The 26,703-nt window shown below is 37.8% G+C and overlaps 1 protein-coding gene across 2 annotated transcripts in view; it reads left to right on the forward strand.

Moving 5' to 3' along the window:
- The window catches only part of SERPINE2 (serpin family E member 2), an 82,823-nt gene that overhangs the window by 50,571 nt on the left and 5,549 nt on the right, over window positions 1-26,703 (forward strand). For both annotated transcript variants that reach the window (XM_007502196.3, XM_056807882.1), the window contains exons 2-6: window positions 420-699; window positions 6,283-6,510; window positions 13,837-14,034; window positions 23,594-23,792; window positions 24,705-24,805. In XM_007502196.3, coding sequence (XP_007502258.1) covers window positions 441-699; window positions 6,283-6,510; window positions 13,837-14,034; window positions 23,594-23,792; window positions 24,705-24,805 — 985 coding nt within the window. In that variant the 5' untranslated portion in view covers window positions 420-440. The remainder of the gene's footprint in view (window positions 1-419; window positions 700-6,282; window positions 6,511-13,836; window positions 14,035-23,593; window positions 23,793-24,704; window positions 24,806-26,703) is intronic.

Raw genomic sequence — 26,703 nt, forward strand, 5'->3', positions numbered from 1 at the left:
AGAGATGCAGGTTTCTCTACTGATTCTAAGGGTGAGGCTGTAGGAAAGGGAGGCTAGATTTTTTGGAATGTGGTTTTAGAACTGTGATTCATCAGTGTCATAAACTCCCAAGGCATGGAAAATCCCTTCACCAATGATGATTAGGCTATAAGCTATAGTCTTAGAAACTTCAGTCACTAAGAAGTTAATGAATTGCTTAAGATTATACAGCTATTTGTCAAAGGCAGGACTTCAATCCAGTCACTGCTTCTGATTTCTTAAGAGACTTCCAAAAATTGTGGATGTATTTGAGTTCTCCTTATTTTCCTTCACTTTCTTAATAGATAATATCTCCTACAAAGATTGATACTTAGCTGAAAGCACAATGTACTCCTTATGACGGCTTAGTAAAATATATCTTGATTTTCCTTAATTTGCAGGTTGTCCTTCAAGAAGGAACCATGTCTTGGCAATTTCCACTTCTCCTTTTTACCACAGTGACTTTGACATCAGCCTACTCCCATCTTGATCCTTTCTCTCTTGAGGAACTTGGCTCGGACACTGGGATCCAAATTTTTAATCAAATAGTCAAGTCTCGACCTCGTGAGAATATCATTATTTCCCCTCATGGGATTGCATCAGTCCTAGGGATGCTTCAGCTTGGAGCTGATGGCAAGACAAAGAAGCAGCTGACAACAGTGATGAGATATGGTGTCAATGGTTAGTTTTCTCTCATTCTTGGGATATCTTTTACAGAGGGATGTCTTTTACAGGATGTCCTCAAAGAGTGGTGTTTCTTTGTTCCTTGAGATACATCAAGGATTATTGGGGGAAATCATAGATTCCTAGAACCATTGAATATTTGAGCAAATGGAAGTATCACTAGCTTTATACCTAAAGGGCATGTGTTGAAATTCCACCTTTGATTACTACTTTTGTAACCTTGGGAAGAAGTTACTTGACTACCTTAGGCCTCAAATGCCTCATCTAAAAAATAGAGAAGTCATATTATTATACGACTTCCCGTCTGTCTCTAAATCTGTGACCAGATGACCTGGATCAATGCCTCATTTTATAGAGAAGAATTCTCAGCTTAGAGGAATATCAAAATGGCTGCCCTAGATAACATAGTTAGAGGCAGAGCTGATACTAGATCCCTAGGCTGTCTAGTTCCCAAAGCAGCATTATTTCACCTACACAGTACTTCCCTGAGACAAATATGCTATTCACTGAGCAAACCAAAAAAAAGTGTTTCAAAAAATAGAACTATAGTGCAAGCATAGCCTGATCATAGTATGGTATATTTATTTAGGGCTAGAAAGGAGACAGACAGACATAGACAAACAGAGAGAGACAGGAGGGGGAGTAGAGGAAAGACAGAGACAGAGACAGAAAGGGGGAGAGAGAGATGCTACTTGTTTTTTGCATCCTTCTCTACCTGTGTAGAAATTAATCAAGGGCTTTGCCTCAGGGCACTGAAGTTCAGGGGGAACTAACTCCGCTTGGAATTCTTCCACAAGTACAAACAGTTGAGCCTAGCACCTTACTAGCAAGAATAATTAGTTAAAACAGGAAGCTACCAGATGACAACTTTGTCCCTTTCCAGTTGTGCCCCAAGTGAGCTCCTACTGCGCCCCACTCCTGTCACCACTCCAAACATAGATTTACTCATGTCTGCCCACCAAGAGGCTTATGTTCTGGTGTCTCTTTCTTTCTTCGTATGGCAATGTGTCAGGGTCTAATCCCAGTAACTGAATTTATCTTATAACTTTGACAGGAGAGAATCTTTCTTGCTGCTTGTACCAGGTTAATTTGGGGCTCCAAATTGCAAGCTATGGATCTGAGTTGGAGAAAATCTTTAAAATGGAGAGTGACAGTCCTGAAGTCCCTCTACTGTACAAACTAATGTTTCTTAGGTCAATCACATGCCAACTGGTGTATCCCGAGGTCTGGAATGTCTCTTTAGGGCATGAAAGAAGATTTGGCACAATGTAAAGGGCCCTAGATTTGGAGCCAAGAGGATTACATTCTCATGCAACTTTGTATTTTAATTTTTCAGTGTCAGGTGTTCTGATTTGCTATTTGTATGACTGAGAAAAATCACTTAAATTTTGTGGATCTCAGTTTCCTCAACAGTAAAATGAAAGGGCTGGAATAAATGACCTTTAATGTCCCTTTCAGCTCTAAAACTATGATCTCTGTAATAAGGAGAATGATTTATAATCTACCTCTTTTAAGATTGTTCTTACAAGGATTCTTAACTTGGAGTCTATGAATTTCTTTTAAAAGATATTTTGATAATTGGGTTTCAGTATAATTGGTCTCCTTCATAATCCTATATTTTAAATTTATACATTTAAAACAAATTATTTTGAGAAGGAGCTTCATGAGACAGTCATAGGGGTCCATGTCAGAAAAAAAAGATTCAGCACCCTGTTAGGAGAGCCCATCCTGGAAAAGGAATATTAGATTATTTTATATTTTATCATTATTATATTATTAACTCCTTGAGGACAGGGATTGCCTTTTTTATTAATTATACCCCCGGGGCTTAGCACAGAAACTGGAACATAGAAAGCATTTAATAAATATTTATTGAGCTAAAATATAAATGTGAGTTGTGAAAGGACTTAATGGTTTAAAAACCTCTTTTCCCTCACAGTGACTCTATAAAGCAGTCAGTGTCAGTGTTTAGACCCATTTCAGAGATGAGGAAAGGAGGCTCAAAATGTTTAAAAGGTTTTTCCCAGAGCCAGACCTAGGTCTTCTGGAGTTGCTCAGTGTTCTCATTCAAGCTCACTGCACACTCTTTCTACGGTTAACTGATCCAACAAATGGGTATTATAAGCTTTGAAGGGGGCCGATTCTGAGATTAGATTCATAAAGAAAGTTCAGGGAAGGAAGGGAAAGAGGAAGACTAGGAAATATTAAGGACTAGTTCCAAGGGACTCTAGTATTTGAGCCAAGATTCATGAATAGACCTCTGCACTTGTGTAACTTTTCCCTTTGCTGTTTTTAACCCCTATAGTTCCTTAGTTCATTATACAGTGCTTTATATAGTCTCCCTATAGTGCTTTATATAGTGAACACCCCAGGAAAAAAAGTCACCTAAGAGAAGGGTTGAGAGCTTTTTTCATGGAGCAGGATAAAGAAGGGGGAAAAATGATAATTTCATGAGATGATGAATGTAAAGGACTTCAAAATTTTTTCAGAGCTATGCAAATGCCATTTTTGATAACTAAGCAAGGCAGATTTTCTGAGGAGAGAGGGTGGCATCTAGAAACCAGAAAGGGAAACCTGTAAGCCGAGCCCCATAGCTTGGTAAGGAAAAACAACAAACATGGGGTCATTCCAAATCCCCAGGCTTGCTAGGTCTTGCTTGTCTGTGGCATCAGATCTCTGTGTGGGATTAAGAAGGTATTTCTGTACTCTGTTGCATCATTCAAAGCCTCTTCTTTGGGATTTTTCTTCAGAACAATTATATTCTTTCTAAAGACACTGGCTGTGAGTTTTATTAGTTCACAGTAAGTGAATTGCCTCCAATGATGATAGTGACTGGTACCCTTTTACAGGGCAAGCCCACACTCGCAGATCTATAGAAATGTGATGTTTAAAAAAAAACACACAAATAAGTCCAACCAATATCACTTTAAAAAAATGCTAATCGTCTTGGCCTTTTGCTGAGTTATCCCTGCACCTAACCCACCCTCTCTGACCCGCTCTTTATATCTATAAAAACAAGCAAACAAAAAGAGTAGCAATAGTATTGACATTTGGGACTAAATTGTAAAAACAAAAAAACAAAAAAATCAATCTAGAAAAAAGGATAGCTAATGATTGGGTGTAGGTACCTCAGTGTTCAGGCCCCTTAGGGAGAAAGGGTTGTATTTCTCAATGGAGGAAGGGTTACAGCAAGTTTGTCAAGCAATGTGGCATGATGGAGAGAGTGCTGGCTCTGGAATCAGAATATGGAGCCAGAAACTATTTCTTCTACTTACTAGTTGGGTGGCTGGGGTAAGTCACTTAGCTTCCATGGGCCTCAGTTTTTGTTATTGTTATTCAATAATTAATGCTTCATATCTGACTCTGGGTCCCCATTCAGGGGTTTTCTTGGCAAAGACTCTGAAATGGTTTGTCATTTCCTTCTTCAGCTTACTTTGCAGATAAGGAACTGAAGCAAATAGTGTTAAGAAACTTGTCCAGAGTCACCCAGTTAATGCCCAAGGCTGGTTTCAAACTTATGAAGATGATTCTTCCTAATTCCAAGCCTAGTGCTTTATCCATTGTGCCACTTAGCTGCCTCTAAATTGGCCTCAGTTTATTCCTCCACAAAATGAAAGAATTAAACTTGCTGGCCCACAAGGACCCTTCCAACTTATCATCCATTTTTATATACATAAATTACATATGTCATACAATTAATATTTTTATATTTTTATTTTCATATGGTTTATTAATTTTCATTTATTAATTTTCATTTTAGTGTATTATATTATATAAATATATAACGTGATATATGGTATATAATATATCCAATAATATCTAACAATAAATAATGAACATAATAAAATCTAATAACAAATAAATATAAATAAAAATACAATGTAATAAAAACAAATTTTATAGTTATGTACTTTTCTCAGGTCTATAATTTCATCTATTTCAGGGACTCCTTGCAAGGAAACTCTTAACTAATGCAGTTAGTACTGGTCCTCTTAGTATTGGCGAGGTACATTGTCATTTTTTCTCTAGATTTGGTCAGGTAAGCCCTCTTCGATTCTATTCATAGTACCCTCCACAATTTGAAAACTCTTTTGTAGAGCTGAGGACACAGAGACCTTGGGAGTTGTACTAGCCTTGCATTTTTCCTTCCTTCTTTCCAGAAAGCCCTCCACACTATACTACAACTTTGCTAAAGTTGTTAATTATTTATTAGTTTTTTGATGGATTTTCTAAGTATACCATCATATCATTTGCAAAGAATGATTGTTTCCTCATTGCCTATTCTAATTCCTTCGATTTCTTTTTCTCCTCTTATTGCTATAACGAGCATTTTGAGTATATTAGATAGTAGTGGTGAGAATAGGCATCCTTGCTTTATCCCTGATCTTACTGGGAATGGTTTTAGTTTATTGCCATTACAAATAATGCTTGCTGGTGGTATTAGATGGATGCCATTGGAGGAGGACTTGAGTGGAGGCCTTTCCTCATTAACCCTTTTAGAACCAGAAAGACACAATACGCAATAATATCCCATCAAGTCAGTATTGTACAGTGGAAAAAACACTGGAGTATGGGGTCAGAGGACCTATATTTGAATTCTGCCTCTTGACACCTACAACCAGTGTGACTGAGCCTCAGTTTTTCAACAATAAAAGGAATGACCTCTAGGTTCCCTTCCAGCTCTAAATATAGGATCTTTTGTTTTCAAATATATCTTTAGAATCATAGACTCAAAGAAGCATGGACTGTTGTAACTGGTACCTTCCTTTCAAGTTTAGTCAATGCTATAACCTACATTGGAAATCCTTGGCTAAAAAGTAATGTCAAAGAGTATAAAAACAAGAGAAACTCCCCAAAAAAAATCCAATAGATTTCCTTAATAGAAACAGAGAATGTGAGAACCTAAAGGGGCTTTAGAGCCCATCCCCTTTCATCTGCTTTTGTATAGATGAAGACTTGAGGATGAAGTAATGCATTCCTACATGTTTCCATAGTCAAATAGCATGTGAGCAGGGATCCATTTTTGATCAGGATATTCAGACATGTAGCTTTAAGCCCGTAGTTAAATTCACTGTCAAGAGGGAAGCTAGGTAGCACAGTAAATAGAGTGGCAGACCTGGGTTCAAATGTGGCCTCAGACACTTCCAAGCTCTGTGATTTTGGGCAAGTCTCTTAACTCCAATTGCCTAGCCCTTGCTACTCTTCTGTCTTACAACTGATATTTAAACAAAAGGTAACAATTTAATGATTTTTTTAATTAAAAAAATCTTACTATCAACAGGAAAAAACCTTTTGATTGTGAAGGTGATGCCAGTGCACTGAAGATAACAGAGCCAGTTTTTCCTTCTCTTGCTAAATGTATATACTTCTGAATTTTCTCTTAACTGATTTTAAAATCCCAATGCTTTTTGGGATGTTTTCTAGCTTCTATTTTTAAGAGAGGACTCACTTTTTTAGGCAGCTAAGAAAGCAAAATGGATCTCCTGCTGTCCAGACATCTGATTTAAAATGTTCTCCTAAACTATATGATAGAGGTCTCCTTGGAAATTAATTTCCTGCCTTCTCCCATGTCTCCAACAGGATTTGGTAAAGTTTTAAAGAAGATTAACAAAGCCATCGTCTCCAAGAAGAATAAAGATATTGTCACAGTGGCTAATGCTATGTTTGCAAAGAATGGCTTTAAAATGGAAGTGCCTTTTGTCACAAGGAACAAAGATGTGTTTCAGTGTGAGGTGCGGAATTTGAACTTTGACAATAAAATCTCCGCCTCCGATTCCATCAATCTGTGGGTTAAAAATGAAACTAGAGGTGAGTATCTGTAGCACCGCCAAAAAATGCTTAGGGTGATTCAGAGTGGATGCATGGTGAGATTTTAAGTTAGATTCTGAATATCCAAATCCTGCTGATTTAGAATTTATAATCATTTAAATGACTAATTATATTTAAGGAGAGCTGCCCCAAATCTTACCTTCTTAATAAAAATCCTCAGTTCCTTCAGCACATCCTTCTATGGCTTGGTTTCCAGGTCCTCTGCCATCCTGGTCAGCCTTTACTGGGCACATCCTAATTTTCAGTACCCTTCCAAAATACTCAGAACTGAACATAGTATCCTACATATGGTCTGCAAATACAATATGTCTACAACTTGCCTCATTCTAGATACTGTGTTTCTATTCACGTAACCTAAAATTAAAGGCCAGAATTTTGGTCTACTTGCTTTAAAAGAAAATAAGAGAAAGAAAAGAAAGTGTAATTAGCCTGTCACGACTTGTTCTTGGTGAACCCAGTTCATCTGGATCACAGCTTCCCTTTCTCAATGTTGACAACTTTGCTCTGAAACTCATTTGCCTATAGTTTGTGTTTATAGCAAGAAGAAGCTATCCGCTTTCTGAAAATTAGTGGTTCATTTTCCAGTCCCTAATTGTATGATTTCATGATTTTTCCTTCCTCCTCAAATCAATAGAATCACAAGATTATAGATTTAGATTGAAGGCTCAGGAATCAGTTGTACAAGTTCTAGGTTAGATGACTTGAAATCAATAAGTTCAAATCTATCAGCTATTGTCTTACCAGCTTCTCACCATCTAATGAGAACATGGCCTTTGAGTCAGGAAGACCATGGATAGAATATTGACCCTGGAGAAAGAGATTATGCTTTGAAGGGGGAAGACAGTACATAAAAGTTGCTGAAAATTCAGGCAGGAAGGAGAAAGAACTTTCCCTAGAAGTGGCATTGAATCCTATTTGCCAGCAAATAAGGCAAAGGCTTACTTCTTAGAGCTTAGAGGGAGTCAAGGATAAGGTCAAGAAGTCCTGGATCCAAATTTGACCATTACCAAATGTATGATCATGGACAAATCATTCAATTGTACTGAACCTCAGTTTTCTGATCTGTAAAAGGAAAGTTAATATGAGGTGACGCACACAAAGCACTTTGTGAACTTGAAATCACTGTATAAATGTTGACACTTAACAGTTCCTTGCTCATGTGGAGCTCTGCTTGCCTGCTCACGGTAGAGATTCTATGTGTCTCCTTCCAAGGGCCATTCTTCTTTTGTAGGGAAAACAGAAGCCATGTAAAAAATAGTTAACAATACTTTATAATGCCATCTAGTCACAGGTAGTCATTCTATTGCCATTTTGACCCTGAGTGTCTCCAAAGAAAGAAGAGGGAGCTGGTCAACAGTGGATTGAGTACTGAACTTTGAGTCAGGAAACCTCAGTTCTTATCTGGCCTCATATGCTAACCATTTAACTTTCATTTGCCTCAATTTCCTCAGCTGCAAAAATTGGCGTAATATAAAGTAGATTATCATGAGGATCAAATGAGATAGCATTTATAAAAATTGCTTAGCTCAATTCCTGCACATAGCATATTATATAACTGCTTACTTCCCAGAAAATGTATTGATTTTGAGGTTGAGACTTGACAATTGTTTCAAAACTCCAGTACTTTCTATGTGACCCAGGGCAAGTCATTTTTTATATCTGTAAACCTCAGTTTACTCTTCTATAAAATATATCAGTCATGATAACTTCTACTTGTAAAGCACTAAAGTCTGCAAAGCTCTTTACACACACTATCTCATTTGATCTACATACCAGTCCTTTGCCTTAGTGTATTATGGGCATTAGCATCATTTTACAAATGAGAAAACTGAGACTCAGAGTCAGGTGAAATGACTTGTCATAGTCACACAGTTGGGAATCAACATAAGATCTGAAATCTTGAGTTTTAAACAGTATCCATGGAACTCATCTGCCTCCACACATGATAGGTGCATAATAAATCACTTTTAAATTGCTGAAGTCCTTGGATTGTTGTTGTTGTTGTTGTTGTTTTCATGACATTGAACATTAAAATTCTGTGACCAGGGCCATAGTATTCTATTCCTGTTAGAATCCAGGGCCATTCTAGCTGGGCTCTCCCTTGAGACTCTGAAATAATGGATTTTTAAAAATGTGTTTCATTGTTTTTGCATTGCGCCATATAATCAGTCTTCAGTTGAGGAACTCAGGAATTTTGAATAGGATTTCATTTTTCCATAGAATTATTTATATAAATGGTGGTTAGAATCTCTTACTGGCTTGTAAAAAATTGATTTTTTTCCCCATAAAACAAATGAAATACTATACGGTAGCTAGTAGAAAATAGCACTACAGGGTCATTCTTTTTTATTAAATATAAAAAATATTTTAATATCTCCCACACACACACACACACCCACAATTTGCAGTACCATCTCAATGAAGGTCCTGGCCCTGAGCCTTGGTCCAAGCAGCAGAGCCAGGAGCTTGCTGGTTCTACCCATTACCTAATCACCAAAACATGCCACAGGAGGGGATGGGTGTGGGAGCAGCTTAATCCCAGTATGGAGTGACTTCCATTCCCATGATACACAGGGTACTATTTTTATGACACAAATTTGGTTCTAGATACCTAAGCCAGGAAGGTAAAAACAGAAAAAGTATTATACACCAGTTTCCTTAATGAATTTAGATGCAAAAATATTTAAATAAAATATTAGCAAGGTGACTACATCAGTATATGACAAGGATCATTCACTATGACCATGTGGAATTTATGCCAGGAATTAAGGGCTGATTTAATATAAGGGAAACTATCAGCATAATTGGCCATATCAATAACTAAACTAACAGAAATTACATGATTATCTCAATAGATGCAGAAAAAGCCTTTGACAAAATATAACACACATTCTTATTAAAAACATGAAAAACAAATGGACCATTCCTTAAAATGATTATTAGTATCTATCTAAAACCATCCATGAGAGTCATCTGCAATGGAGATAAGTTAGAAGCCTTTCCAATAAGAAGCAAGGATGTCTATCATTTATTTTTTAATATTACACTAGAAATGCTAGCTTTAGCAATAAGAGAAGAAGAAATGGAAGGAATTAAAGTAAGCAGTGAAGAAACTAAGCTATCACTCTTTGCAGATGACATGATGGTATACTTAAAGAATCCTAGAGAATCTAGTTGAAAAAATCAATAACTTTAGCAAAGTTGCAGGATACAAAATAAACCCACATGAATCATCAGTATTTCTATGCATTACCAATAAAATCCATCAGCAGGAGACAGAGAAATGCCATTTAAAATAATTTTAGACAAAAAAAAACTTGGTAATATATTTGCCAAGACAAACACAGAAATTCTATGAACACAATTACAAAACATGTCACACAAATAAAGTCAGATCTAAACAATTGGAAAAATAAGTAATTGCTCATGGATAAGCTGAGCTAATATAATGAAAAAGACAATTCTACCTAAATTAATTTACTTATTCAGTGCCATTCCTATCAAAATGCCAAAAATTATTTTATAGAACTAGAAAAAGTAATAACAAAATTAATCTGGAAGAAAATAAAGTCAAGAATATCAAGGGGGTTAATTAAAAAAAATATATGAAGAAAGGTGGCCAAACAGTACCAGATCTCAGACTGTACTATTAAGTAGTAGTAATCATCCAAACAGTCTGTTGCTGACTAAGAAATAGAATCCATGAAATAGATTAGATACACATAATACAGGGGTAAATGAACATGCACCTTAGGGTTGGATAAACTCAAAGATCCCAACTTTTGGGATAGGATCTCACTATTTGACAGAAACTGCTGGGAAAATTGGAAAACACTATAGCAGAAACTAGGGGTAGATCAATATCTCACACCCTATCCCAAGATAAATAGGGTGCTACTCTTCCAAACAAAGTAGTTGGCCAGGGATTAAGATGAGAGGAACAAACTCTGTGACCTATTAAGATAATATACAGGCAGGAGCCAATGTAGATGGTAGTGCCCATGTGCCTCCTGAGGCTTCCTTAACTAGTATGGTATTCTCAACATGGAAAAAGTGGTGATGGGCAGGCAGAAGAAAGGTAAACAATTCTATTGATTATCTCCCATTTCTTTCATCTAGCTTGTAGGCATATATTTGTTTGCTTGTTATCTCCTCCATTGGACTGAGAGCTCCTTAAAAGCTAGGACTGGTTCATTTTTCTTACTTGTGTTCTCAGTGCTTATTAGCACAGTGCCTGGCAAATCGTAGCTCTTGGTGACACTCAAAAAATGCCTAGAAAATCAGGAAAATTCTTTTGGTAGTCAGAGCATGAGGCCTTTTTACATCAAAAGGATATGTGCATCCGTCGAACAATAAGCAATTAATAAGTGTCTGCTGTGGGCCAGGAACTGGAGAGAAAAAAATACAAGAATGAAACTTACTTTACTTGTAAGGATGGATGGATAGATGGATGTGCCAGAACTGCCTGTATTTTTGTCCTTGCACCAAACTTGGAGAAGATGCTTCAGGACAGCTAAAAAATAGAGCAAGGAAAGATAGCCTGGGAGATGAACACCAAATGAAAATTGATTTTTTTTAAATGCTTACCTTCTATCCAAGGCAGAAGAGTGGTAAAGACTTGGGCAACTGGGGTTAAGTGACTTGCCACAAGTTACAACTAAGAAGTGCTTGAGGCCAGATTTGAACCCAGGATCTTCCATCTCCATGCCTGACTTTCTATCCACTGAGCTACCTACCTGTCTTGAAATATTGATTTCTTAGAAGGAACTTGAACCACCTGCTAGTCCAATTCTCTTATTTTATATATGAGAAACAAGAGAAGTTAAGTGAATTGTTTGAAAGTTACACAGATGGCAGAGTTGGGATTTGAACACAGGTCCTCTGCCTCCAACTCCAGTATTCCTTAATAGGTTTTGAATATGAGCTCTTTGGACTTTCTCCTTCAAAGAGCTATTTAAAATTGTGTTGGAAGCACCCTCTTTTGTAAAGACATGACAAAAATGAAATTGTCTCTTCAAGAGACCCCATGCATAGTTTGAGAAATGTTAGCAATTTATAGAGATATCACTGATAACAGTTGACATACCTTCCAATGATCTTCAAATACTTTTAAATTAAACTGAAAACCTGAAAGTCCCTAATCTCTATAAGCTTATATCTCTCCAGGGCACTTGGTGTCACTTCTGCTAACTAAATGCCCAAATGCTACAATAGCATGTTTGCTACTTGATTTTAGTGATATCAAAGCAGAACTCACAGTTGGAATTCACAATTTAGAGAAAAAATAAAAGGAATTAAAAAAAATTTTTTGACCGGAGGTTGTTTTTTTTTAACCCTTATTTTACTAAGTATCAGTTCCTAGGTAGAAAAGCAGAAGGACTATGTAAGGGGGCATCTGTGTAGCTCAATGAATTGAGAGCCAGGACCAGAGACTGGAGGTCCTGGGTTCAAATCTGGCCTCAGATACTTCCTAGCTGTGTGACCCTGGGCAAGTCACTTAACTCCCATTGATTAGCTCTTACTGCCCTTCTGCCTTGGAACCAATACACAGTATTGATTCTAAGACAGAAGGTAAAAAAAGAAGGGCTAGGTGATTAGGATTAAGTGACTTGCCTAGGGCCATGACTAGTAGGTATCTGAAGTCAGATTTAAACCCAGAAACTCTGGGCTCCAAGCTTAGAGCTCTATCTGCTATACTACATAGCTATCCCCTATTCCCATATTTTCATAGAAACTGGACTCCTGGGCACGGAGTCTGAGTTGACACCTTTTGGGACTTTTAGTAGATGATGTGGGTCATTTTTTACTACTTGAGATCAGAAGCCTGGGAGCCAGGGAACTTGGGTTCTAGGCTCAACTCTTCTATCTTAAGCAGGCTGCTTTTTCCCCCCTGAGCCTCTTTTCCCTTGCCTATCAAATGAAAAACTAGATGAAGGGTTCTTAACTTGGAGGCCATAGACTTTAGATAATGAGTTTTCAGGAAGTATGTAAATTCAAATGAGAAAAAAATTGCATCTTAATTTTCACTAACCACTAAATGAAAGTTAGCATTTCAGTTATTTAAGACATTCTGAGAAGGGGTTCATGGCAGATGTATGTGATGGACTGGCATTACGCTTTAAGGAGTACTGAAGGGGAGATGGTTTTAGAAAAACCTAAAAAGACTTGAACTGATGCAAAATGAAGTGAACAGAATCAGTAGAACAATTTATACAATAACAGTACTGCCAAGACAAACAACTCTGATTTCTACAGCAGAACCAACCACAGTTCCAGAGAACACATGATGAAAAAAATGCAGTCTGCCTCCAAATAGAGAGGTGGACTCAGCATGCAGATCAAAGCATGTGTGTGTGTGTGTGTGTGTGTGTGTGTGTGTGTGTGTGTGTGTGTGTGTGTTTATTTGGGGCTATGGCTAATTTGAGTATTTGTTTTGCTTGACCAGATATTTGAATTTGGCTTTGTGTTTACTTGTTTGATACATGGTATGGGAAGTGGATAGTGTGAGGGAAAGAATTCAGAATTGCAAATAAAATTGTTTAAAAGAGAAAGATAAAATCTTTTTAAAGGGAGGGAGGGAGGAAGATCCTTGTCACAGGGAGGAAAAAAAAGTTTAAAGGACCATTGGAGGGGCAAGCAGGTGGTTCAATAGATAGAGAGCCAGATCTGGAGACTCGGAGATTCAGAGATCAAATCTGGCTTCAGACACTTCCTATCTGTGTGACCATGTACAAGTCACTTACCCCCAATTGCCTAGCCTTTGTTGCTCTTGTGGCTTGGAACCAATATTCAGTATTGATTCTAAGACAGAAGGTAAGGATTTTTTAAAAAAGGACCATTGGTCAGTGGCAGCTGGGTAGCTCAGTGGATTGAGAGTCAGACCTAGAGATGGGAGGTCCTAGGTTCAAATCTGGCCTCAGACACTTACCAGCTGTGTGACCCTGGGCAAGTCACTTAATCCCCATTGCCTACCAAAAAAAAAAAAAGGACCATTGGACTAGATGACTGAGTGCCAGAACATTATGGTGCCCAGGACTCTGGACTTGGAATCAAGAGTTCCGAGGTTCAATCCTACCTTGTCTATTTAGTTTGCATGAACCTTGCTTGGAAAATCACTTAACCGCTCTGCCTCAATTTCTATGTCTTCAAAATGGGAGGGAAGGTCCTTCCAGCCTTAACTCTATGATCCTTTGAATTTCCAGTTCTACCTCTCTTTTCTCTATACTCTCTAAATCCTTTCTATCTTCTCATCAGCAGACCCTTTCGAGTTTGTTCTCTAATGGCTTTTTCCTTTTGATTTTACAGGAATGATTGACAACCTCATTTCCCCAGATCTTATTGATGACAGACTCACCAGGCTGGTGGTTGTCAATGCAATCTATTTCAAGGGTTTATGGAAATCACGATTTCAACCTGAAAACACAAAGAAACGCACGTTTGTGGGGGCTGATGGGAAGTCTTTCCAAGTACCAATGCTGGCTCAACTGGCAGTGTTCCGATGTGGTAAGCTCACAGTTAGTGCCCAGAATTGAAAAACAAGGATAGACTTTTGTAAAATCCAGCATTTGGGCAAAGGCAGGGTAAGCCAAGATCTAGTAATATGAACAGTGGTTGTTTTTCCCTTTTTAAAAAGAATTAATTTTCTATTAAATTACATTTTAATTAATTAATTACTTTTTAAAATTAAGTAAAAATAAAAAGGTTAGTGGTGAGAAGGCCCTCTTTCCTTAAAAATAATGTAATAACCTGTTGCCAGGAATTCACTTAAACCTTTTAGAGCATAGTAAAACCTGTGAGATCCTGCTGTGACCTGAGAGTCCCGAGGGTCACTGCCATTTGCCATGTGACAGGCTGTGTTTCAGTTACCTGAGAACCAGCCCTGGCCTAATTTAGGGAGGTTCATTGCCAGAAATCTGGCTTGTAGACAGTGAAGTTTTTCAACAACATAACTTTATAAAAGCCATTTCTGTGAAATTATAATCTCTATCTTTAAGAGGATTTCCCATGATCAGAAAATTATAGATCCTATGGGTATTTTAAGAAAGTGTTGTATAGTGGTTAGAGAACAGACCTCCAAGTCAGGAATGCCTGCTTCAGGTCACATCCCCTAGGCAAGTCGTTCAACCTTTTAATGCTCTAGATACTAGAGCTATCTGTTAGAGCACATCTATTTTAATGCCCTAGTATCAAACTCAAATACAAAGGATCTCTGTGGGCTATATGGTAAAAAACCACAAATTAATATTATCTATGTTATATTGTATTTTTATTTATTTTCTTGTAATTTCCCAATCATATTTTAATGTGGTTTAATGTAAATGACATTTAACACCTCTGCTCTAGGCAATGCACTGAAAATATAAATTGAAGGAAACCTCAGTTGGTAAAGGGAGTTTCTTCTCTTGGGAGTTCCTTGTAACAATGAAATCACAGACCTAGTCTCCATCCCTAACTAAATATCATGTGAACTTTTCTTGGGAATAACTTAAAAACCTCAGAACTCATTATCACAGCATGAATGAAAAAAAGTCACTTTCTTTTTCTTTCTCCCTCCCTCCTTCTCTCTCTGTCTCCCCTTCCTTCCTTCCTTTCTTTCTCCTGGTTATTTCAAACCATATCATCTCTATAATTCAATAAACTCCAGTGGTCTCCTGTTGCCTCCAGGATTGAGTATAAGATCTGCTTTGTTTTCAAAGACTTTCATTACCTATCCCCTTCCTTCCTTTCCCGTCTTTTTTATCCCTCACTCCCCTCCATCTTCCCTGAAATCCAGTGGCACTGGTCTCCTTACTCCTCCCTGTACTCCCTATAAAAGACCTTCCTTCTCCTGACTAGGCATTTTCTCTGTCTTTACCCCATGCCTGCAACAGTTTCCCTCTTCAGCTCTACCTCCTGGTTTCCTTCAAGTCTCAGCTTAAAATCCCACCTTCAAGAAGCTTTCTGGAACCTTAATCTTAGTTAAGATTACTATATTTACTTCATGTCAAAGTGTTGGTTTAAAAAGATAATAATCTCTGAGATTATTCCCAATTTATCCTGTAGAGAGCCTGATTGTCCCTAGTTTTTGGCATGCTCAACTCTTCCCCCTAGACTGGGAGCTCCCTAGGGACAGGGACTTTTTTTTTTGTCATACTTTCTATCTCCAAGGCATAGGAAGGGCTTAATAAAGGGAGCTGACTGACTGAAACACACAAGAGCCAACAAATTGGAAAAGCAGACCATGTATAACTTGAATCTAAAACTGGACATCTGAGACAATTTAAATGTTAACAGTCAAGTTATGGATCCGTGTGATCTGGTCAGTGCCGTTATTCCTGTAAGGCTTCCATCCTTGTGCACTTACTGTCTACCTCAAGTCCTCTGAATATACCAAGGGTGCCTTTTATCTTTTTTAAATTTGGCAGCTCTTTTTGTGGTTAACCAGCAGAGGAACTGGGGGCTGTTCCATTAATTATCTCTATTAAACCTTAACATAGCTGGGTAAATAGCAGCTTAGAAGGAGCGATTTATTCGATATAGCTGATCCCTGCCTCTTACTACCAGTATGCCTCCTAGGAGGGCAGTGTAGTAAGATGTTTGCATTTGCTCATTCAGTAAAGTGTTTATCAAACTCCTAATATATGAATGGCATGTTTTGGGGGGGCTGTTGAGATACCAGAGTTAATAGAGGTTGTCTAAAAGTTAGACTGAAAGTGGATGGAGGAAGGTATCTTCCTATCTTTCTCCAAAATCCAAGAGCATTCCAGTGTGACTACCAGTCATCACTCTTAGTTTTTGAATTATCAGTAGTGATCTTAAACAAGGTAATAGAACATATACAATTACCAGTCTTTAACACGGGTTGCCATAGGTACTTTGTGATACCAGCATGGTGTCAGATTGCTATTTTCAAAACTAGATAATCTTTGTCATGTGGTCTGGAGGAGGAGATACATGTGTTATAGTTATGGATCTATACTAGAAATCGGACAAATTATATCATGCTCAGTAACTGTTAAATCATGGTTAATGGTGCTAAAATTATTAGAGGCTGAAAAAAAATCACCAAATGCTGCCATGCCTTTCTTTCTTTCTTTCTTTCTTTTTGAAAACCCTTAACTTCCATCTCAGAATCAGTAATGATTGTAAGGCAGAAGAGTGTTAAGGGGGGAGTAATGGGAGTTAGGTGATTTGCCCAGGGTCACACAGCCAGGAAGTGTCTGAGATCAGATTTGACCCAGGAACTCTTGCCTCCAGGCCTGACTCTCTATCCATTGAGCCACCTGACTGCCCCCAATCCTTCTAGATTATAAGTTTTTTCATTTTATTTAATTAATGAATTTAGAATATTTTTCCATGGTTACATGATTCATGTTTTTTCCCTCCTTTCCTCCCTCACCCCTTCTGGAGCCAACAAGCAATTCTACTGGGTTTTACAAGCATCACTGTTCAAAACCCATTTCCATATTATTAATATTTGTGATAGAGTAATCATTTAAAGTCAACATCCCCATAGATTGATATTTTTAATGGAATGAAGAGAGGTGATTTTTTTCTGAAAACTCGGTGCCATGTTAAGTTTAATATTCATTAAGTATCTATTATGTGCAAGATACTGGCAAATCCAACATTTTTTTTCTGCAACCCTCCCTCCCCCTGAAGCTTCATTTCTATTGGGAGTTGAGGGAATGCAGCATTTACACAGCTTAAGCTAACCCAGAGAAGTTTCAAGAGGAAAAGACTTGCTAAGAAGTAGAGATCAGAAAAGACCTGTATGGAGAGGCAACTCCCAAGTCATTCTCTGAAGATAGCTAAAGATTTTTCAAGACAGAGGTGAAGATAATGCACTCAGACATGTGGGCCCACTCATACAAAGACACAGAAGGAAAAGATAGAGGGTCATGTACCAAGCGTAGCTAGAAGATCAATTTGCCTGGAACCAGAAGTGCACACAGAGAGCTGTCAAATAACACTGGGAAAGTAGATGGGAGCTCTTAGATTTCAACATTTTGGAAAGTTTAAACCAAGACCTACCCTAAAACAGAGTAAAAAAAACTAATTACTTTTATGGGTCCTGCATAACTGAGTTAGATAAGTGATTTATTTCTTTTTTATTTTTTCCATGATTCCATGATTTATGTTTTTTCTCCCTCCCCTATTCCCCCTACTCCTGGAGTTGACAAGCAGTTCCACTGGATTATACATATATATGTTATCACTCAAACCCATTTCCATATTACTCATTTTTTTAAGAGTAATCCTCTCAAACTAAAGCCCCAAATCACATACACATATAAACAATTGATAAATTACATGTTTTCTTCTGCATTTCTACTCCCACAGTTCTTTCTCTAGATATGGATAGCATTCTTTCTTATAAGTCCCACAGAATTGTCCTAGATCATGGCATTGTTATTAATAGCAAAGCCTTTGATCATTCCTCAATGTTAGTTTCTGTGTATAATGTTCTTCTGGTTCTGCTTATTTCATCATGCATCAATTCATGGAGGTCTTTCCAGTTCTTACAGAAATTCATCAATTCACCATTCCTTACAGCACAATACTATTCCATCACCATCATATACCACAGTTTGTTCCACCATTCCCCAATCAAGGGACATTTTCCCTCATGTTTCAGTTTTTTGCTACCATAAAGAGCTTAGCTATAAATATTTTTGTACAAACAGGTCCTTGCCCAGCTTTTTTTTTTATCTCTTTAGGATATAAACCTAATGGTGGTGTTGCTGGATCAAAGGGTATGCATTCTTTTAAAGTCATTTAGGCATGATTCCAAGTTGCCCTCCAGAATGATTGAATCAATTCACAACTCCACCAGCAAATCATTAGTGTCCCAACTTTGCCACATCTTTTCCAACATTTATTATTTTTCCTTTACTGTCATATTGTAGATAAGTGATTTAAACCCTTCCTAGAATTATTTATTTGAAAAGAAATAAAGTTACAGAGACTTTAAATTATTCCTTTTGCTTTAGGTTAGGGAAGAGAACTTTTACTTTTTCAGAAAGCATATGATTGCTTTTTTTTGGTATCTTCTCTGGGGGATAAGAATAGAAATGAGGTATAATTGAGGAAGCTTCCCAAAAAACCTCATATTGGCATACATAAAGGCTCTCTAAGCAGCCTTGGTCTTTCTGACACTTTTCATTCCTTGTTTTCTTATATTTCATTCAAATTTTCTAGATTACAATTCCTTCAAGGAGAAATGTTTGTCTTCCCATCTTTTTTCTTTTCTTTTCTTTTCTTTTTTTGCAGGCTGTCAAGTGAGATTGTATCCTCTTTGACACCATCCCCAAGCTCTTCTAGTTAGAAATTATATTGAGTGTCCTTTAACATCCTCAAATGTGGAATAAAGTACAGAGAAGGAATACATCGAAGAGTTAGTATAATTGTGATGGGAAAAAGAATTTTTCTATTCTGTCAAGAGACTGTGTACAATCCTGTCTGTTCCTGATTCCTTGTTTTAAGAAACACTAACTTTAAGCTGTAGCAGGTGTGATTTCTTTTGGCTGTTCAGTTGTCTTGTGTTGAGAACATCACTTGAAAAGTGAAATGCCATTAAGAAGATATCATGGATTGAATTATTTCTTTCTTTTAAAAATAGTGAAAGAATATCATTTAGTCTCTGAAAAAGTAATCTTTTCTTGGGGTTTTTTTAAAGGAAGCTTTAATTTATCTCCTCCTCAAGCCTACTCTATTATCCATATTTTCTACTTACATTCCAGTGTATATAAATATATATATATAATCACAAATATATCAGCATATATTTACATAAGTTTTTGTTAGTATCTTACACACAAAAATATATATATAAATATATGCTGACATATTTGTGATTAAAGCATGGAGATTATATGAAGATTAGAAAAGGCAATTGAATTTGACTATATAGAGGCTGGGGAATGGTTGGCATTATAAATGGAAATCAATATTAGTCACATATATATATGTCTTCATTTACATACATAGAGAGCTGCTTTTATATTTGTATATATACATGATCCCTGGTTGTTGGCATTGTATTATTCATAGATTCAAAACTGGAAAGGATTTTAGAAACCATCTCTTCCAACCCCCTCAAATAATGAATGAGAAAAGTGAATACCATCACTTATGACTTACTCCTACTGATTTTTTTAAAAAAACATGGTTTGCTAAGGGGAAAAAATTTATTCCAGTCTTCTAAATAATCTTAAATGATTTTCAAATTTTCAGTGAAATCCAAGGGATTCTCAAAAAATAAATTTCTGGTAGAATTTAGACCAATAGGATGGATCATCATTCCTCTCCAAGGAATTGAAAAAATATTTTTAGTCTTTTCTTTGCTCTTGACAATTCAACTCATTCTCTTGAGAATATTTAATGCCTAAAGCTAGAGGGGGAAAATAGAGAATCTCTTTGTCTCTTGTAACCAAAGCACAGTCTCTCATATCCTGAGAGTTATTATGTATCCCTGAGCAGAGGCCGAGTGTGCTTGGGCCGCTGAGTGGCCTTGTTGTCCAAATACCGTGGCTAGAGGGAACACCATGTTCCAAAAGGTTACACTAATATGCTTGTCTAAATATTTCCTCTTTGAAGAGAAACTGGTGTCATGCATTCCAGTAGCTGGACTAGTTCTATTGGATTTTATGGTGCTAGATGTTCTTTGGGTAACAGAGCATCCTATGTTTTAAATAGGGGCAAACTTAATGTTTCTGATATATAGATTCTCTGGCAGAGAGAAGGCTACCCTTATAGAAGAGGGCAGAAAACCCCAAGTAACTGTTGTCCCTGACAAAGAGGAATGAGCTCAAATGTTATCTTTTTTTAACTCTTTCTTTCCATTTTAGAAACAATACTGTGTATTGGTTCAAAGATAGAAAAATGGTAAAAGCTAGATGATCTAAGTTAAGTGACTTGCCTAGGGTCACACAGTCTTAAGACATGCCTGAATTCAAATTTGAATCTAGGACTTCCCATCTCCAGGGCTGGCTCTCTATCACTGAGCTCCCTAACTACCCCCACCATCTTCAATTAAAAGGCCTTTCCCAGTCTCCTTTGATGCCAATGCTTTCTCTGCTAAGATTTCTACCTTCCATCTACTGTGTGTGTGTATATATCTCAATATACCTATGGGAATACATATTTTCTCCTCCATAAAAATGTTCGTTCCAAGGACAAGGAATTTTGTTTAGCATTTTCTTTGTATCTCTAGTACATGGCAACATAGTAGATTTCTTTTTAACCCTTACTTTTTAGTAACAACTCTTAAGACAGAAGAGCAAGGGACTAGGTAAACAGAATTAAGTAACTTGCCCAGGGCCACACAGCTAGGAAATGTCTGAGGCTAGATTTGAACCCATGCCTTCCTGACTCCAGGCCTGATGCTCTATCCATTGAGCCATCTAACTTCCCCCTTAGTAAACTCTTACTATATCCTTTTCAATCAATAGGCTCAAGAATTCTGGTTTCCAGGAAAAAGCCAATTTCCCTTTGGTACACAAATTTGCTTTCCATAAACCATTCTACCTAAATAGCAAAGCTCTTCAGAAATTCCTTCAGGTTGTTTATACCATTTCTCTGTTCATCTCTATTTTCTTCCCAACACTTCTCTTTGACCACTCATTCTTCTTTGACTTTATACACCAAGCTCATGAGGTCTTGTTGTAAGTAAGTGGTTGGCTTTTTAAAGTAGGATCTGTGATTTCATCCATGGGGGAAATTTCCAGTAGTGAATGTCAGAACTCACCCTATAACTTACCGTATTAGAGAGTTGTCTGGGGGCCTGAGAGATTAAGTTAGCCATGATTTGCCATGGTGACATATCACAGGCAGAATTTACACCCAGATCTTCCTAACTCTTGGGCCAACTTTTTTACCAACTGCTCTCATGTTCATAGAGTTTAGAGGTGGAAGAAATCTCAGACTTGGTATGAAGAGTCCTGAGTTTGGATCTGAGCTTTGCAATTTACTAATCTGTGACCTTGAACTAGCCACCTCACCTTCAAATGTCTGTTGGCATATCAATATAATGAAGGAAAATAATATTTATCTGACTCAGTTTATGGGAAGCTTAGGAAAGTGCTCTCCGAGTATACTTTGATAGATCAGTATGTTGATGGATCTGCCATTTCCCTGATGGGGTTATTCCCTCCAACTAGGCAACAATCCACCCATTTAAACCTCTCTAGGGAGCCTACCCCCTGTGCTATGAACCTTCTCATTAGATCCCTTGATAGAACACAGATGACAGCAAGACACATATACTCTGCATCATATATAAGTATGTGCACACACATAATAGAAAGATTTGGGGGGAGAAAGATAGTTCTACAGTTCTCTCCTTTTGTATAGGAAATGCTCCCTCTTCCTTGGGGGTTAGAAATGCTCCTTTGATTTGCAAGATTTTTAGGGAGCAGAGTATCAGTGGAGAAACAAGGTAGTTTCTGTTACCCTCTACTTTGAGGTTCACATTTTAGAAGTGTTTAGCATTAGGATTGGTTGAGAAAAGAAAAGGAAAGAGAATCCAAGCCTTAATATGACTAATTGAGCCTGTTCTCAGAGATTAGAGATTATTCTTCATTGCTACTCTTCATCGCTTTGGTCTGACATTTGAGAAACTCTCCCCTCCACAGGTCATCATGTGCTCATATAAAGGACAAAGATGGCAATTTGTTCATGGCTGGGTCTTATGGTTTAATTCTTATCTCACCTTCACCAAGTTCCAGATTCTAAAGCAGCAATGTCAAACACAAATAGAAATGGTGGCCATTCAATTGTACTTGTAAGGATCTCTGCAAGTGGTATATTAACTTAGAATCATATGTATTTCATCAGTGTCTTATTGTATTTTTATTTATTTTGTTAAATATTTCCCAATTCTACTTTAATTGGATTTGGATTTCACTCAAGTGTGTTGTCCTGGACTGTGGGTTTGACACCTCTGTTCTAAAGCCTGCTATAGGTACAGTGAATAAATTTGTCACTCAGGACTTTTTGTTGAGTATTTCATAGACTGTATCTGTTAGAAGGGCTAGCAAATAATTGCTCAGGGCTATAGAGACCCTACTGGGTCTCTCCATTACTTTTTGAGTGAACAACAACTTTAATCTTTTGGAAAATGAATGAGTATAAAACATTTACTCTGTGCAAAGCACTTTACTAATTGCAGGGTATACAGATCGAAAAGTCAGGACAGTTCCCGTGAACTCTCGAGGGGCTCACATTCTAATGGGGGGGACAACATATGTGGGACAGTTTTAGCTGCAAGTCAGCTGGAGATGGTGGCCTTTTGTGACTCAGCCCTACAGCATCACCAGAAGAATATTGATGATAAAAAGATGCACTTTCACGTCAAGGAGAAACTTGGGAGTCATTAAAAGCCCTGCACAGTTCCCCAAAAACAATCTAGCTTATTCCCCTCTTCCCTGATTCAAAGCACAGCACATTATCCAAACTGCATATACTGATGAGTGGTTATAGACACACATGCTCTCTATACAAACAGGCAAGCTCTGAAGGTTTTATACAAATCTGAAAGTCATGGTGTTATGTGTCTTTATGGACTCTGGATGTATTTACTAGGCTGGCTACAAAAATGAATGGGAAATGTCCCTTAATATCTTCCTGTTCCCACCCTCCGGCAAATGGCATGACACCAAGGCAGCCTGGATTCACTCAGTTTCGTAATTGACTCCACATAATGCAAAGCCCAGAACTGAAAGTCTTTCCAGAGGCACAGTCTTTGCCCTTGCAATTCATCTGAGTTCCACACCAGGACAGACACAGTGATTGCAAAACATCATAAGTATTCCATGCAGACTCCTTTTAATTTGAAGAAACATAAAGCTGTATGGGGAATGAAGATGTAATTATACTTGGCCTGGTTCTTCCGAGGGAGCTATTGTCTATGGAGGGGAAATGTCAACCTGAATTGTCTTCTTCCTCCAGAGGATATCCTAGTGAACACTCTGTTGCTTTCTGTTGGCACCATTGCCAACAGGAGTGGGACACAATGTGAATTTTCTAGGAAATCTTTGAGACTGGACTGATGCTGATTCCAATTTCTTGTTTCCCTGTTCAGGGTCAGCAAGCACACCTAATGATTTATGGTACAATTTCATTGAATTGCCTTACCATGGAGAAAGCATCAGCATGTTGATTGCCCTGCCGACAGAGAGCAGCACTCCACTCTCTGCCATCATCCCTCACATCAGCACCAAGACAATACAGAGCTGGATGACTAACATGGTTCCAAAGAGAGTGCAGCTGATTTTGCCCAAGTAAGTATACTTTGTACTCCAGATAAAAGCTTCTTGAATGGGAAATAGTCAACAAACATTTGTTGGAAATAAATTTGGTTGTGAGATGGAACTCTTGAAATATGTTTATACCATTATACACTATGTATATAGATTGGTATAAAGCGCATCTATCACATTGCAAGTTACCTGACCTTGAGTTCTAGTCCTAAAGCTGCCATTTATTGGTTGTGTGACTTTGGGCAAGTCACTTGCCTCTTTGAACTTCCATTTCCCCATTCATAAAAAGAAAGTGTTTAGGTTCATGTGAGTCATCTTTGCCAATAAATACATAAATCACCAAATAGGGTCACAAAGAATGGGACATGACTGAAAACAACTGAACTACAAAAAACCATGAGACTAATGAACTCTGAGGTCACCTCTAGTTGTAAAACTGCGGTCCTAATGTACTCCTTATAGAACTGGAATGTGAAGTCCAAGTTCCAGATTGGAGTGCTTAGAATGTCTCTTCCTTACAGCATTGTCTTTAACTGTTTGCCAAAAAGTTAGGGTAGATATGCCAGAGCCTGGTTCACTAGAGTCACCTACATCTACAGAAGATGAAGCTTTCACTCCAAGGTAATCACTTCCCATCTTAGGGGTCCCTCTTCTCCCCCGCCTCTCCCAGAAGATGGCATTTAAGGGGATAGGAAACACTGAGCTTTTCCTTAATTGCCTCCATTCTATATGTACTGGCTGTCTATAATGTCATTGTCAGGGATAGCTTCTGTTTGCTTGATATTTAAATTTGGGGCTTGAGAATTAAGATGTTAATTTAAATTCCTATTTTAAACCTTTGCCACTGAGTGCTAACCATTTCCTAGGTTGTTTCATTGTTGAATTCTTTTTGTACAGGTTTGTTCCTTTTTTTAAAATGTCCTTCTTTTGCAGATTCACTGCAGTAGCAAATCTGGATCTGAAGGCTTCACTGAAGGCTCTCGGCATTACTGACATGTTTGAGCCATCAAAGGCAAATTTTGCAAAAATAACAAGTATGTTCAACAAGTTTTAGTTCCTAAATAAGCCTGTGCTTTCAGCTAGGAGTAGAGGCATCACGGCATTAGTGGCTAGGATAGAGGGCTAGGCTTTTAGTCAAGAAGGGGGTTCAAGTCTCACCTCCAAAAATTGCTAGCTATGTGCTCTGGGCAAGTTATTGAACCTCCACATGTCCTTTAGCAGCTCCATGAGAGGTCCCTACCAAACTTTTTTGCAGATTCTGACAAGGAAGAGGGAAGGAAATCTCATCCGGGAATCGTAAATCCTTCACATTAATGTGGGAGGGAAACAACCAGAATTTAGCATGTGTTATAACTCTCTCAAGGTGACCACTTCAAATTTTAATTTTCTTGCAATGGCCCATTGGATTTTGATGATAATTATTATCTTTTATGTACAACTATGTATATGCTAGATTAAACTTTCCAGAATTTGTCTATGAGACTTTCATTTCGTAAAATGGACATCCCAAGCCATTTGACTCTTCCCTTTAACTTCCTCCCAAGATCTCACAGCTCAGGGCTGATTGTTTTTTCAGCTGTTCCCATGTGAGGTTAATAACTATATGGTTAGGCTGAATCCAGAAGTTCCATTTCAGGTATATTTCCATCTGGGAATTTTAAATGAGATTCTGAAAATGAGCTTGATGAGAGTTTGCTTTGGACCAAGAGAAGGTTGTTCCCTTTGCAGCCATTTTAAAGATTTATAGACTTGAAATTACATCTCACTTCTCACTTTTCATAACTTTTTTCCCAAAGTAATATTTCAAAGGTTTGCTCTGAATACATCTTTGTTTTATCTTTTAAAATTGTGAATTTGCTTTTTTCCAGTTTGGAAAGTAAAAATATTTTAACTCTTTGCATTTACATATATGTGTGTATGCATATACACACATATATTTACATGTACATCTATACATACTTATGTGTATGAACATGTGCATATATATGGACAGTTTTGGTGGAAAAGCAGATAGAGCACTGATCCTGAAGTTCAAATCTAGCCTCAGATATTTACTAGCTGTGTGACCCTAGGCAAGTCATTTAACCCTGCTTGCCTCAATTTCCTCATCTATAAACTGAGCTGGAGAAGGAGGAAATGGCAAATCACTTCAGTATCTTTGCCAAGAAAACCCCAAATTGGGGTCACAAAGAATTGGAAATGACTGAAAAAATGACTGAACAATGTATTTTCCCACCTCAAAGGGTGAGCATTCACCTAATTATCATCAATCCATCCCCAGGATACAGTTGTGAATGTCCCATGTGCCTGGCATTGTGAAACAGCAGCTGCTGCCATTCAATGAGGATGCTCTGTCCACTCCGTTATCATCATTTGGTGTATGAATGGTTGCTGTTTGTGGTGGGAATGCTATGCACAGGGTTTCCCTGCAAAGTGCCTTTGAGCTTTTAGAGAGGCACTAGGGTACAAGGGAAAGAGAGTTGCTATGTTTGAAGTCAGAGAGCTTTGGTTTAATTCCCCATTCCTACTTCTTGTAGACTATGTGACCTTGGACAAGACAGTTAACTTCACTGGGTTTCAGTTTCCTCATCTGTAAAACAGGTTGGATAATCTCTAACAGCCCTTAGAGTTCAGTAGTTATACTCTTATGATCTCCAGGGCATCAGTCACCTAGGAAAGGTGTAAGGTCAGTGACTCCTCATACGTGACTTCCCATCTCACCAAGCCACTTCTGTAGACCTCAGTTTCCTCCTTTATTTAATTAAGGGGCTGGACTAGGTGATCATTAAAATCTCTTCCAGTTTATAGAACTGTTCTGTAATTCAGCAGAAACTGAAAGTCATCTTGAAGAGGGATAGTTAGATGGCTCAGTGGATAGAGAGCCAAGCTGAGAGTTGGGAAGACATGGGTTCAAATCTGACCTCAGATACTT

The sequence above is a fragment of the Monodelphis domestica genome, chromosome 8 (assembly GCF_027887165.1).
Source record: "Monodelphis domestica isolate mMonDom1 chromosome 8, mMonDom1.pri, whole genome shotgun sequence".
Lineage (NCBI taxonomy): Eukaryota > Metazoa > Chordata > Mammalia > Didelphimorphia > Didelphidae > Monodelphis > Monodelphis domestica.